Source organism: Castor canadensis, chromosome 8, assembly GCF_047511655.1.
Source record: "Castor canadensis chromosome 8, mCasCan1.hap1v2, whole genome shotgun sequence".
Classification (NCBI taxonomy): domain Eukaryota; kingdom Metazoa; phylum Chordata; class Mammalia; order Rodentia; family Castoridae; genus Castor; species Castor canadensis.
Genome location: NC_133393.1, coordinates 117,415,332 through 117,429,038, shown reverse-complemented (window position 1 = coordinate 117,429,038; position 13,707 = coordinate 117,415,332). Strand labels below are relative to the sequence as shown.

Below are 13,707 nucleotides of genomic sequence, written 5' to 3'. Positions count from 1 at the left end.
CAAGCTGAGGATATTAACCAGACAGACTGCTATATAAGTTCAAGTATTCCTCTTTAAGAGGAATTTCAACCTCACTACACTCCAAAATGAGAAAAGAGGGACTCCAAATTGTAACATCCATATTCGACACATAGCAATGGTCGTAACAACAAGTGTAAAATTATTCTCAGATGAATATACTCATGTAAGACTCTTCTCTGTGCTCAGCTCTAAATCTGACACCAGCCTGTTTCTATGCAGATCAATGAGGTGCTTAAGGTTTAATTATAGAGCAAATCATAGGTATTTGTGCATCATGAAGGCACTGGAATGATGAGTCTCTCAGTTTACTCACAACAAAAGGTGAATAATACTTGCAGCTGCAATGGCAGCATTTGTAACATCTATAGAGTGGGTACAGCGTGAATCCTAGTCTTTGCCACTTTCATACCCAACAGTAAGTATCCTGGGCCAATGATACATTCCTGAAGTTGATGACCCAGTTTCTGACTATGAATGAGTCTTAAAATGGGGAAGGTACTTAATGCACAAATTTAAAAGCATTCCTGCAATGAATTTGTATGTTGCATTTTCGTGTCCTATCTCTGTCTACAGCTTTACCTCTTGTCTCTGGTCCTTAAATAGCAATTTTCTTTCCTCTTCTTCTTTCAACTCCATATCCACCTTCCCCAAAAAACCAAATAATAATACTTACCAACTTATTGTTGTATTCCAACAAGATTTTCATACATAGCATCTGATTTAAACCCATAATAATATGCAATATACTTAAGACTTCTCTTGTTATAAATGAAGGAGTAGAAGGTTTGAAAGAGAAAGTAACTTGTTCCCATTTGCTCTCCAAAAACTAGAGGCTTTTAAACTATCTCATCTTTCTATGTTGTTGTATACCCAGAAATTCTGATGGCACTGCTCTCCAGAAAGCCATGCGTTTGTCAACAGGGTGAAGTGAATTGATTAACTTTTTTGATCATGCTTTCCTCCTTTCTCACCAAGAAGAATGTAAATGGGGGAGAACATCATAGAAGATATTCTCTGACATCTCTGAAAGCATAATCACATATATTCCTCATAGTTGGTGTGAGAATATATATATTCAAGCTTATAAAATGTCTACATTTATAAAGTTAATGACAGGCTATCTCATCTTGAAAATCAATATTATTGATAGCATGGGAACAAAGCCTACCTGGTTATAAAATTAATACATTGAGGCAAGGGTAGTTGTTGCAACAGGCACAGAGACAGTTTTGAGGGGACATTACTTTACATAAGTTCAGTTAGCCTTAGGGCTTTGTGCCATGTTGCCAAAAGTGCTATCAGGTTGAGTAAGGGCACACGGAACTTCTTCAGTCTGCACCTTTTTCTTCAACACAGTGTGTTGCTTAGATGGAAGAAACTAGCTTTCATCTCAGAAATATGCAAAGTGACAACAACGACAATAGCACCATCAGGTACTCAATGAGTAATCACAGATCACTGGGGAAGGAAGGAAACAAGTGAGCATTGTAGCCATGACAAATAATCTGGTAGATAATCAATATATCAAATATAAATTTGGTTCACAATAACCTACAAAATATCTTTTGAAAATTGAAAACGTTGAAAAGAGTAGCATTCAAATCTAAATATACCTTGTTGCTCCTTTTGTGCCTCAGCTCACTTCCCTGCATAAATGTTGAAATGCCCAGTCATCATTTTTATGACTTGACAGAAACATGGAGAGCTCTTGTAGGGGTCCTGGAGGTGGTGTCTGCTCTGCCCATGCCATGCTTCTCCTGTATCATTTACAAAGTCAGAGTGCCACTTTGTGGAGGGTTGTGAAATTAAGGAATGTTTCCATTCACTGGCTAGTTTCAAAAAAGTATGTAACTTACACATAGGTAAGCATAATATGCAAACACCTAAATATGCATGCGTGCATATGTAAACAAACACCTTACATGACCAAGACTACTTAGTTATATTAACTAAGATAAACCTAGTTATGTTCACTTGTCAAAATCCCTAAGAAATCTGAAACTATGATACTAACACTGTATTTTAAGGTTGTATAAATACAAAAAGGTAAAGAGACTTGGTAAAATACATAATTAAATCATAAGTAAAGTAATATAATAACTAAAACACATTTGAATTACCTTGGAAAACAAATTAAACATTTCATTTCTTTATGGTAATTTCAGAGCAATTTAAAAAACCTATAAAAGAACTTAAAAGCTAAATGTTTTAGCTGATAGTGAGCAGCTGAAATTCCATCACTATTGCAAAATTCACATTAACTTTAATAGTTTATAACACTGAATTAAAATGGAGCTAAAACTTTCGCATCAGTCCTACTAATTCCATGTTCAGTATAAGTGAAAGTAAAAGCCTCCACACCACAAGGCACTTGATTAGAGTCCACTGGAAGAGAAAGGAACCCGCCTTTTCAATAAATGTATAGGTTCAAAGTAAGGATCATTTGGGAGAAACAGTACAAAGATGGTACCATTCCCTCCAGTGCTCTGGCATATATTTTAGCAACATGGAAAAACACCTCTTCTCTAAGGAACGCTGTCAAGCAACACATGCTTATAGATAATAATCCAGAAATTGGACTCGAAATAAAACTAGGGATATTTGTATCCTGAGTAATATTAAGCCTTTTGCCATTTTTCATATTTATTATATGGCTTTTGTAAAACAAGAACTTTTTAAGGTTGTTTCACGCATGCAAAGTACATGCCCAAATGAACCATGGCATGGTTTTCCTAAGATCTCATTTCCAGTGAACAGGTATTTGGCTTTCTTTAGAGCCTGTATCTAACTACAGCACTCTTGTAGAGTACATTGGCAAACTGATAAATGCTGGTGTCAAAATGTATTATGCATTGTCAATTTCTGAATGGCAGGTCATCAGCAGAAGAAAGTGAAGGATTCTCAAAAGAAAAGCTTTACAAAAGATGCTATCTTCATTTCACCATTTGTTCTGAGAAATTTGTTCCCATATTCCACTTCAATAGAACTGTGAGATGGCACTGCATTCAATTGTAACATTACCATTTCAGCCTTCTCTGCAAGTAATAATTTATTATAATGTGCACTGATATTTTAATTCATTTGGTGAAATAGTAACATGAGCATATTTTTTTAGAATTGCCTTATTACTGAAATGATATTCAGTGTATCTTTTATGCAGTTTGAGATTTGCTATGGATTTCCTTTCATTAGATGTCACACTATTTGAAAATAAGCTAATTCTTTTCTTTTCTTACAAATTGTATAAATGCAAGTTACTATGATTTCGACAGTTAATTATTCTTCAATAGGGAAGTGAAACTGTTTTAATAGTGAATAAACTTTTACTACTTATAAATTCTAGAGATTCCAGAATTGATTTATGTAACACACAAGACTTGATAATGAATGTAGAATGCTTTTTGGTAGAAGCGTTCAGGGAACACATTTTAGATAATTTAGTTAATTCTTCAAATAAAATATCTTAATGTATTAAACATAAGTATTCCAATTTCTAATAAGTAAGGAGGAATAGCAATGACAATTAGAATACTCAAGCAATACTTTCTGAATTCTCTTATTATAATACTCTAAACTTTGAAAATTCTTATTTAATTCTCACCTTTCTTGGAAAAACCCAAGATTTATACATGAAATATTTTTGTTACAATGACCAGCTTATCAATGGACAGAATGTAATTTTCTTAAATTTAAATTTATTTTCATGTTTACCTTAACACACAGAATCTTAAATTTTTATATTATGTCACAACTATAAATCTTCCTATTAAAAATGTCAAATCAAACACTTAATTTAAAATGTAGCATCTGGAAACAGAATAAATTATAAACTATTTTTCACATAATAATTATGATTTTTTTTTGTAATTTATCATGTTAGAAATATAAACTATCTCAACATGATTAATTACACCATGGCATTAGATCTTGTGACATAAAGTGACCCTACATTTAATAGCAAATGACATACTACACACAAAATAAATTCCAGATGGTCATATTATATCAGATGATGCAATTTAAAATTATTATTGGCAGTTTATAGATGTTTAGTGCCTACATTTGCTGTATAACAAATTTCTGTGAATGTGCAATCACACACTTTAAATGTTTTGGAATTTTTAGTTTGTTAGAATTAAAAGTAATGTCTAATTCACCACAAAACTCATGCCTTTTGTTGCAGAAATGTACCTCAGAAATTTGCTCGGTGATCAGAGTATATATTATATGATTTCTGTCTCCACCTTGTGGCTATTATGAATAATGATGTGTTTTAATTTTGCACACTACCTCCTAGACATACATAAAAGGTTGAGTAGTCATGGGAAAAAAATTAGTGCTGTTTATTTTCAGTTTTACTTTTACAGACTAGAAATAAAGACTTTTAAATTTCACAAAAATTCAGAAAATTATGATATCGAGCACTAGCAACATTATAGTATTTTTTGTAAAAATATGTAACTATGATATCATGTGGCTTGAATGGACACCTTAGTTAACTATTAAAGCCCGTTACCCTAGAAACTTCATAATATATACTTGAAGAATTAGTTTGAACCTTTAGGATACTGTTTAAAAAGGTCATGAAATGAGGAAAAATGCTTTTTCAATAAGAAACTTATCTCTTTCCTCCCCAGGAATAGTGTAAGCCTTCAGTGATTTTTGTTTTAAGTTCTTAATTCTTTTTGTTGTTGTTGCTACTGGGGTTTGAACTCAGGTGCCCTACCACTTGAGCCATTTCATCAGGTTCTTAAATCAAAGAGATTATTCTATATTTTAAATAGAAGCTCAAAGTTTCCAAATATACACTTCAGTTTGTTTTTGAATTCAGTTAGGGAGCTGGAGATATTGCAAGGTTGAAAACACATTGCTCTGCTCTCAGGGTTTACAGTCTGCCCGGTTTTGGTGTAGATGAAGAGGAAAACTTTCCCAAAAGAGTGTTTGGTTCACAGACCGTACCTATCAATTTATGTTTGAATGAAAGAAAGCTGCCTAATTACCTAACTGAAACAATTTGTAATTAACCTGTGCAAGAGTTCAAACTTAGTTGAATTATTCAGAGCAAATTTGCAAAGTGCTCTACTAACAAAACACATGTGCCACTTCTTAATTTCATGTGCCATTCCATGTACTGCATGAAGAGAAGTTTAAAGTTCTACTGATTTGAAAACACTACCCCCAAATCCAGAACACCCTATGCACTCCAATAACCACACTACTTACAACAGTACAGTTCTTGATCCCTTTATTGCCCAGGTATAAATTGCCTACCCACCCAATCATTCCCTACTCCACAGTGACACCCACCAAGCCAATATCTCTTTAAGTGCATGCTTTTCAAATCATACAGATCTATGTGGCATATTGATCATTTATAATCTAGGGTTAAGGTAGGCTTCCACTCTTTGTCCTGTCTTCCTAATGATTTTGTAATCTGGGATTTATATTAGAATATTTATATTCATACAAAAATATGAATAATTTGAGTGAAAACTGAGATAACAATATTTCTTAGTATTGCTTCTTTCAAAGATAGATAGATACCAACCATAATCATATCTCGACTTTTGATGCTCAGGGTAAATCACAAAGCTATATGAAATACAGCTTTATGAAATATAAACTATGAAAGGCATAAGGAATGCTATTTATATGTATCTGGGAGGATCTATTTTTGTGAAACAGATTTTTATACTTGGGTATATAATTAGCCACTTTAAAATACATGAGCTTTTTTCTCTAAATGTTCTTCAGATAAGAAAGAACCTGAAGAAAACTGGAATTCAAGAGGGAAGTTAGGAAACACAAAGAAACCCCACTGGTAACATTTCCATTCCCAAATATTCCATTGCCCAAATATTCAACTGTCTAAGTTAATTCACAAGACTCAAGTTCAGTTTGGGTCATGATGATGTCACAGGTGAACATCTTCAACTTACCTTTTTCATTCCCATTTGCATAATTTGGAGGCTTGTTTTTGTCAATGCTGTTGAAGCTTTGACTTCTTCTATTTAGATTGGAGGCTCCTTGGGCCTTGCTGCTGCTCCCTGCAGCTGGCACCCGAGAGGGCCCTGGAAGCCTGAAATAGCATAAGAGCAATTACATCAGTCTCCTACATTTCAAAAATAAGGACAAAGGGATTCTGACCAGGGAAGAATTAATGGGAAACCCACAATATTGGATGTTCTAATATAGCTAGCAAAACATAGTGGCTTAAGTGACAAACAGCTAGACACAAGGTTACTGCTCTAAGGGAAGGATTGAGGCTTTTCTACAAGCATACCCCCCAAAGAATAGGAATAATGTAGGAAAATTAAAATAAAGTGAGAATTATTTGAAAAGTCATACCAACTCCATTCCCTCCATTCCTGGTGAATAAAACTTTTCTTTAAAAATACTGTGATGACTACATGAAAGGAAGGGAAGGAATAACATTTAGTTTTCTTAGGTTCTCAGCATATTAATCTGCTCTTTGAAGATGTCATTAAGTTTTTTTTCCAATGTATGGAGTATTTATTTACCTTAGGTAGCTGTATCCTACATCTTGTAAATTAGTAACAATAGGAGTAAGGTTGTTGGACAAATGGCAGATAGTATTTATTGAATATCTAAGCTAGTTAGCTATGTTAATTAAAGCATGGAGCCAGAACCTAGGCCATATAATTTGGGGTACCTCACAAGAAAGCATTTATTTTCTTGACAAAACTTTGCAGCAAGAATTTAGTTGGTGACATGCAAGTGTGGCCACATGACCATAGAGAAGAGAGATAAAGGATACTGGTCTCAGGAGAAGGCAGTCATTTCTAGCAGAAGGACAACTGATAGCAGTTCAGTGTGACAGGAGGTGATGACCTAGTGAACCATAGGGACAGCAGTTCAGTGTGACAGGAGGTGATGACCTAGTGTTATTTTATTTGGACCATAACAAATAACAGTTTGGATCATTTATTTCACTGTTTTTCCCCTTTGAAAGTTTGTTGACTATTTCACAAACTGTGCCTTATTTTTATTTTATATTAACATCAGATACTGTGTATGCATAATAAACTCAGTTCACATGAATCAGAACTAGAAACTAAGAACTAATATCGGCATTCTAACATTAAGAAAACATGATATTGAATATTGCCAATATTTTTGCTAGTATTTGCTGCCCCCATGTGAACATGACTATGAACTACTCTGAAAATTCCTATTTGCAAAGAAAAACAAATAAAACAGTCCAAAACCTATACGGTACTGAATTTTTACAGCTGCCTTTTACAAAATTTGAAATACAGATTGTTTATATCTGTTACTTCTCAAAATTTTATAATTCATAGTCAAATTTTATCTCACACTTAATTATATTTCCTGTTATTTCCATAGACTATTTAAGAAATCAAACCCTTAGAAACTATAAACACTGTTATAATAGAAATGAGTACTGCAAAATGAAACGGACATCAGAAAAAATGAAAATACTAACTTAAGGTGTTGCTGTCTTAGAACAGTTAATGGCTTCAAAATCTTGACTGTGTTTTAGAGTTTAAGTACATGTGGCTAACAAATACTCCCTTTAGCTATTTGGCTAATTAAAGTTGTGTCATACAGAAGACTAGAATCTTTTCCAAATGATTCTAGCATTTAACTTTTGCTCAAATGGACCTACAAGGGTTTGTAAGTACAGCATAATAACCACAGACATAGGAATTTACAGTACCAGTGATTGCACTCTGTAGAAAGAACTCAACTAATTGAGTCAAATGTTCCAATCATAATAAATCTGAGAACAATTCCTGTAGACATAACCATAGACTTACAAAGCTTATTTCAAACTCACATGTGTAAACAAATTTTGTCACAAAACTTGCCCTGCTTGTAATGAAACTTGACCCATTTTTTAAAAGCAATTAAAATGCATTTTAATCTTTACTGTGACCCATGAAAACAGTGATCTTCAATCCTCAGAAGAACAAATTAAAACAAATTAAAGAATACATTTGCTCTTCTCATTACCCTAATTTGACAGGCAGCCAGAGCCTCCAGATCATTCCTCAGAGTAATAAAAAGGGAAATGACATGAAGGGAAAAAAAGGAAAAGAGAGAGTATGTGATAGAGAAATGTTCTATCAAAATGCAGTGCTTAAAATACATCTTACATGCCCAAGTCTTACGAGGAACAATAAAAATGCTCTTTGTACTTGGCAGGTCACTGTTCTTTACACATTCTAATTTGTAGTAACCTTTTATTAAATTCCTTTTAAAATATTCTCTTTAGAGTCATTTTAATTACTGTGGGAAAGACCATAGAGAACCAAGGCAAGGGAAAAAGCACCTACCTTGGGCTAAAACATCAGAAGCAGTCCTTGTGGTCAAGCATTGCACAGTATGATTCATTAATGAAGCAATAATTGCTACACTACCACTGGATGCCTCTCCAGGAAGTGAGAAGCCACACAGAATCATATCAGAATCAGAGGAGCAAACATCTGTGCTGTGGCTGCACTCAACTGTTTCAGACTACAATCTTGACTTCATCAATTTAACATTAAAAAGTCAAACTTCCAACACATTTTATGTATCATTATATAAATAGTATACATTGACATTTGTCTTTAAAATACATATGTCATCAATAAGCTGAAATTTAAGCGATCATAGATAGTAAAACAGTCTGTACTAACCTGGTGCTAACTTTCCCCATCAAAATCTGCCAGTTTCTCTCAACCCTGCTTTATAATGTGCAATAACAAACACATCCTTATCTCAAAAAAGCAGTTACAGTCTTATCTCAAATGTTTTGGACTCTGTGACCTGGAAAAACATCATAGGGACCTTCAAAGTAACTATTTTCTTGACTTGCTCTAAACCTAGAATCTGGAATTCATTCCAGTATACCACTGTGCATACCTGAACTGAAATAGAAGCAGTCAAAACTCATTTAATTATTAACATACACATGCTGGTTCCTGAGATTCCATAAGGAAATCTGCTCAAAATTCAGTGCTCTAAACTTTTCATTCAGAAGTGTGTCACGTCTTAAAAGTTTAGAGTGATAGGACAAAGTACCACTGGGCATTTACTTGAATATCACTAAGAAGCAATAAATTAGAGGTGTTAACTGACCTAGTAGGCTTTTTTGGACTGGTTGCAATTCCACTGAGATTAGACTGAGGTGCATATCTGGCTGTCAGACTGTATGAGGAGAAACAGAGAAATTGAATTAAAGAGATTCTTCAAACATGGAAAGAACGTACAAACTTACAAGAACACTATGAGTTAATGAAATGCACTTGGAACAACACATAAAAACATGTATAAAGAACAAATTAATCAGAAAATTATGGTGACATAAGACATATATTGTGACTTTTGATTATGAATGCACTATGAATTAATCCAGCACAAGTCTTCTTATAAAATGTATCATCAACTTTAAAATTAGAGCTGGGTGAAATTAGTATTTTCAGAGTATTGTTTCATCTTATGAAACTTCCACCTTTGTAACTGACTGAACACTTTAGGGAAACAAGTTTCATTTACATTATAGAAAGTTCTCTTTCTTAAGAAGGTTAAAAGGAAGAGTATGAGATGAGTCATTAATTTCTTTAGTAAACTCTTCCATTTACTCTCTTAAACTAAACATTCTGAAAGCCAATTCTTCAAAGTTTTCGTTTGTGTCTAATAAGTTATTGCTGGTCTCTATTACTAGACAAATTCTTAAGGAAGTGAGCAATAAAAGATTTTTTTCTAAAGAAAGAGCTATATAAAAATTGAAATTTAAGTGGATTTAAATTCTTGAAAAATAATCTTAACAAATACTGATAACTTCTGAATATTCTGGAATCACATTTGTCAATGATTTTTTAAAAATCAAAATATTTGTTCAAAGAAACACAAGAAAGCATAATTTAAAACAGGTTTTGGATAGTAGTACTTTATATACAAGTCAACTGTATACACTAAGTTAAGCTGACATGTGAGTAGCTAAGAGTTGAGGAAATAGTCTTCCCAATATACACAAGCATGTCCACACATCTGTGGGGGTCAGGGTGGATGTCTGTGTGGAGAATCTCTCCCCAGGTGAATTATCAGGACAACGTAAACCCACAGGCTATGCATGTGCTTTCTGCAAAGGCTTGGAGGAAGCAGGACAATACAGGGGTGTTGAATCAGGGTGGGAAGGGTCACAGGGAGCCTTGCTGCAATTGCTCCAGTTATTTTGCTGCCCAGCAGAGAGTATTTTAGTCAAGGGAAAGATTGCTTGGGATAATGATGTGTCCTAAGTAATTCTTATTCCTCTGAACCAGTCTGTGGTGGGAACATGTAGGTCTATAAAACTCCTTGGCTCTAGGCAAATACCTTCTTCTACAGCGGGAGTTTTCAGATTCACAGAGCACTTTACTTTCACATTTATAACGTTATACACTGTTATTTGCATATAATGCTTTTTGTATTTAAACTACAAGGGGCACTGAGACAACTGGTCACAGGTATCCAAACAACCTAGATAACCGTAATATCACAGGGTAGGTGAATAATAAAAAAAATAAGCTTTTTCAATGCAATGAGATATTATGTTAAAAATGAAATAAAAATTAAAAGCACCCAAACAGGGAAAAATCTTTTTCCTCAATTAACTTATCAATCCAAGAGTAAGAGAACCATCTAAAGTTTTAACTACTGTGTCTTCTTATATTCTCCAACTTGAACATATATATGAGCAGTAAAGATGATAATGAAACACTGTACTTTCAGGAAATTGAAGTTACTTCATTAATTTTCCTTCATGATTTTAAAGAATTTCTATAATTTCTATTATACAACTGGAGAAAAGCAATGACTCAGTCTGGGGATGTTAAGTAATTTAGCCAAAATTGATATGGTTTAATGGTCAAGGTGTGTATTCTAATTTATTATGAAAGAATACTCTACTTGCCGTCTCTATTTTTGTTCAATTTCTTCCCTACTTCCCTTGGCATTTGTGAACCCTGTTACTTGAAGAAGCCCAGCATTTTTTTCAGTCTTTCCTGTCTTCTAATGCCATTGTATTTGACCAGGTTGATCTCTTTATCTGTTAAATCCCTCCCTTTCATATTCTGTCAGAACTACCATCATTCTTCTCCATTTTTTTCTTTCTTTCGTTAGGTCTTCCTCTTACCAACTCTTAAAGGTATGACTTTCTTCTTCCATAAAAGCTATGCTCTCTTTCTTTAAATATTTTTATGCCTTTCTTCTCATAGTAATTTATTTCCTACTAAGACTTCAGCTAAAACTCTGTCCTTTAGAATTAACTTCTTAATACTCCCAGACATTAGTATCAATTGTATAAAAGACTTGTCCATTTAAATGATCTTCAAACTCATCACACTGAAGCATCATTTGTCTTCTTTTATCCCCCAAGTCCTAACCTGTTCCTTCCCTTAATCCACTGTAATTCATAAGATCGTGATACCCTTTCCCATGTGGGCTTCAAACCTCAAGACAAGAACTGACTTTTGCCTTTCTTTTGAGCAATCAGTATCTACTCATGCTGTTTGGACCTCAATAAGTACATCTGCATCTATGTTCTTCTTCAATTCCCAGGTGCACACATGAACTCAATTTTTCACACTTACCACAATATCATTGAATTACAGGAAATCAAAAATTTTATTGTTATCTAATTCATTCCCCAAAGTGGACATTTGTATCAGAAAGGACCACAAAATGTATCTAGGCTTGTCTCCTGGTATTATAGGCAAAGGAAGAAAAGCTCAAAGATATAAAACATACCCTAAAACATGCAGCAGGTTAGTATAAGATTCAATATAAATTTTAACATTGAAATATCTTTAGTATATGTTCTTATATTTGTACCCTTAAGTTCTACTACCTCTGTCACATAGTATATTTTCTAACCAAGAGGAGTTCCTTCCACTACTCAAACATTACCTGTACTTCTCAACATTTCTGTGCTTTTATCTCTGCTGTATGTCCTATGGAAATACTTTCTACCTGTGGTTATCAAACCAAATTCTATCCATCTTTAAAGGACTACTGTGACACCAAATCCAAATTATTTTTCATCATCTCCTAGGCTCATACAAAATCTCTAACCTTCCATAAATATTCTTTTGCTTTCTTAAGTAATGAAAAAATAACTTCAATATTTAAACTTGTAAATATAGCAAGGATTACTCATGGTAATCTCTTCACTTGAATTTTCAGAAAGTATGGAAGAAGTTATCAGAAAATGTCCTTGAAACTTGAAACATCGTATTAAATTGACAAAAAGAGACTGCAAATGCATTGTAATTCCTTTTTAGGAAATAAAATACCTGGTATCTACTTGATTCAGTAAGATGTACCCAAATTATCACAGGTACTGTTTATTTTCTTACTAAAAAAGAAAATTAATTAATTTGAAAACAAATGTCATATCATTAACACAATTATTGGTTAGAAAATTGAGGTAATTGTTCAAAGACTTGTGTTCCAAATTACAAGAAAAAAATTACAGATGCAAAACTTACAGAGTTTCATTAGAACTTAGAGCTAACTGTAACATATGGACGCTTGTTTGGATCCTGGCTCAAAAAAACAATTGTTAAATATTTATGAGAAAAATGAGGAAATTTTAATGCTTGGATATTAAATGAAAATAAGCTATTCATGTTAATTTTAAAGTATGATCTTTGGTTTAAACTGAAAATATGTTAAAAGGGTCCCTTTTTTTTTAGAGACATATCTTGAAATTTTTTATAAAATGATATCAAATGGTTGATGTAAAGTAATCAGTAGTGGAATTCGAGTCTTGGAATGGCTGGGTATAAATAAAGCAAGGTGGGTTGTGAGTTGGAATGGAATTTAGTATGCTTAAAAAAAGGTGGGATAAGAAGCTTCTCTATCTCTTATTAGTATCATATAGAAAGTAATTATTCTACCAGACATAACACCGTAAGTGATTAACAAATGTAAAAGAAATAATATTCCTACAGAAGTGTATTGATAGAGCAGTATCACTATTCCATGAGTTTATTTACTAGTACAGAGAATAAATAAAATATTATTTCACCAATTAACTTACTTACTGATCTTATCAATATTATGTTTTTCTTTTATTTTTCATTACTAGCTATTAGCAGACTACGTTGTACCAATTTGCATTTCTAGCAGCTGTCTGTCAAAAATGTCTGGCCCCAATGGCTTGGTAGCTCACAGCTGTAATCACAGATATTCAGGAGGTGGAGTCCAGAGACTTGCAGTTTGAAGCCAGCTTGGGCAAAAAGTGAGTATAACTCCCATTGCAAATAATAAGCTGGGCATGCTAGCAGGCACCTGTGATCCCAGTTATTTGGGAGGCCTTGGGAAGGATGATCGTCAGTTTGAAACATAGTACCAACTATTTTTACAATACTGTATAGTATTCAAGGCACTGAGTGTATGTATGTATGCATGGGTGTGAGGTGCAATTTAATTAGAAATTTGTTACTCGCTAGTTCTAATTATAATTTTCCTGTGACCTTGCTTTCATGCCCTTGGTAAGAACACTTAAATACCTACTACCTCTCCCTATTTCTTTGTCCTCATTTGAAAACAAGACAGGAAGACAATATGGCAGGCTTAGTGTGGGTTTGGATAATTAAGTTATCCAAAGATGATTAATTCAGCCTTAAGATTACTGGTAATCTAGGGTAGACAGAAATTGCAAATCCTCCATCT

General features: G+C 33.6%; 1 protein-coding gene across 9 annotated transcripts in view; it reads right to left on the bottom strand.

Moving 5' to 3' along the window:
• Positions 1–13,707, bottom strand: part of Nav3 (neuron navigator 3) — a 760,451-nt gene that overhangs the window by 178,309 nt on the left and 568,435 nt on the right. For 8 of the 9 annotated variants that reach the window (XM_074083986.1, XM_074083987.1, XM_020153777.2 and 5 more), the window contains 2 exons: positions 9,130–9,198; positions 5,961–6,100 (listed from right to left, as the gene is read on the bottom strand). In XM_074083986.1, the coding sequence (XP_073940087.1) occupies positions 5,961–6,100; positions 9,130–9,198 (209 nt within the window). The remainder of the gene's footprint in view (positions 1–5,960; positions 6,101–9,129; positions 9,199–13,707) is intronic. The other variant, XM_074083985.1, reaches the window with a different exon arrangement.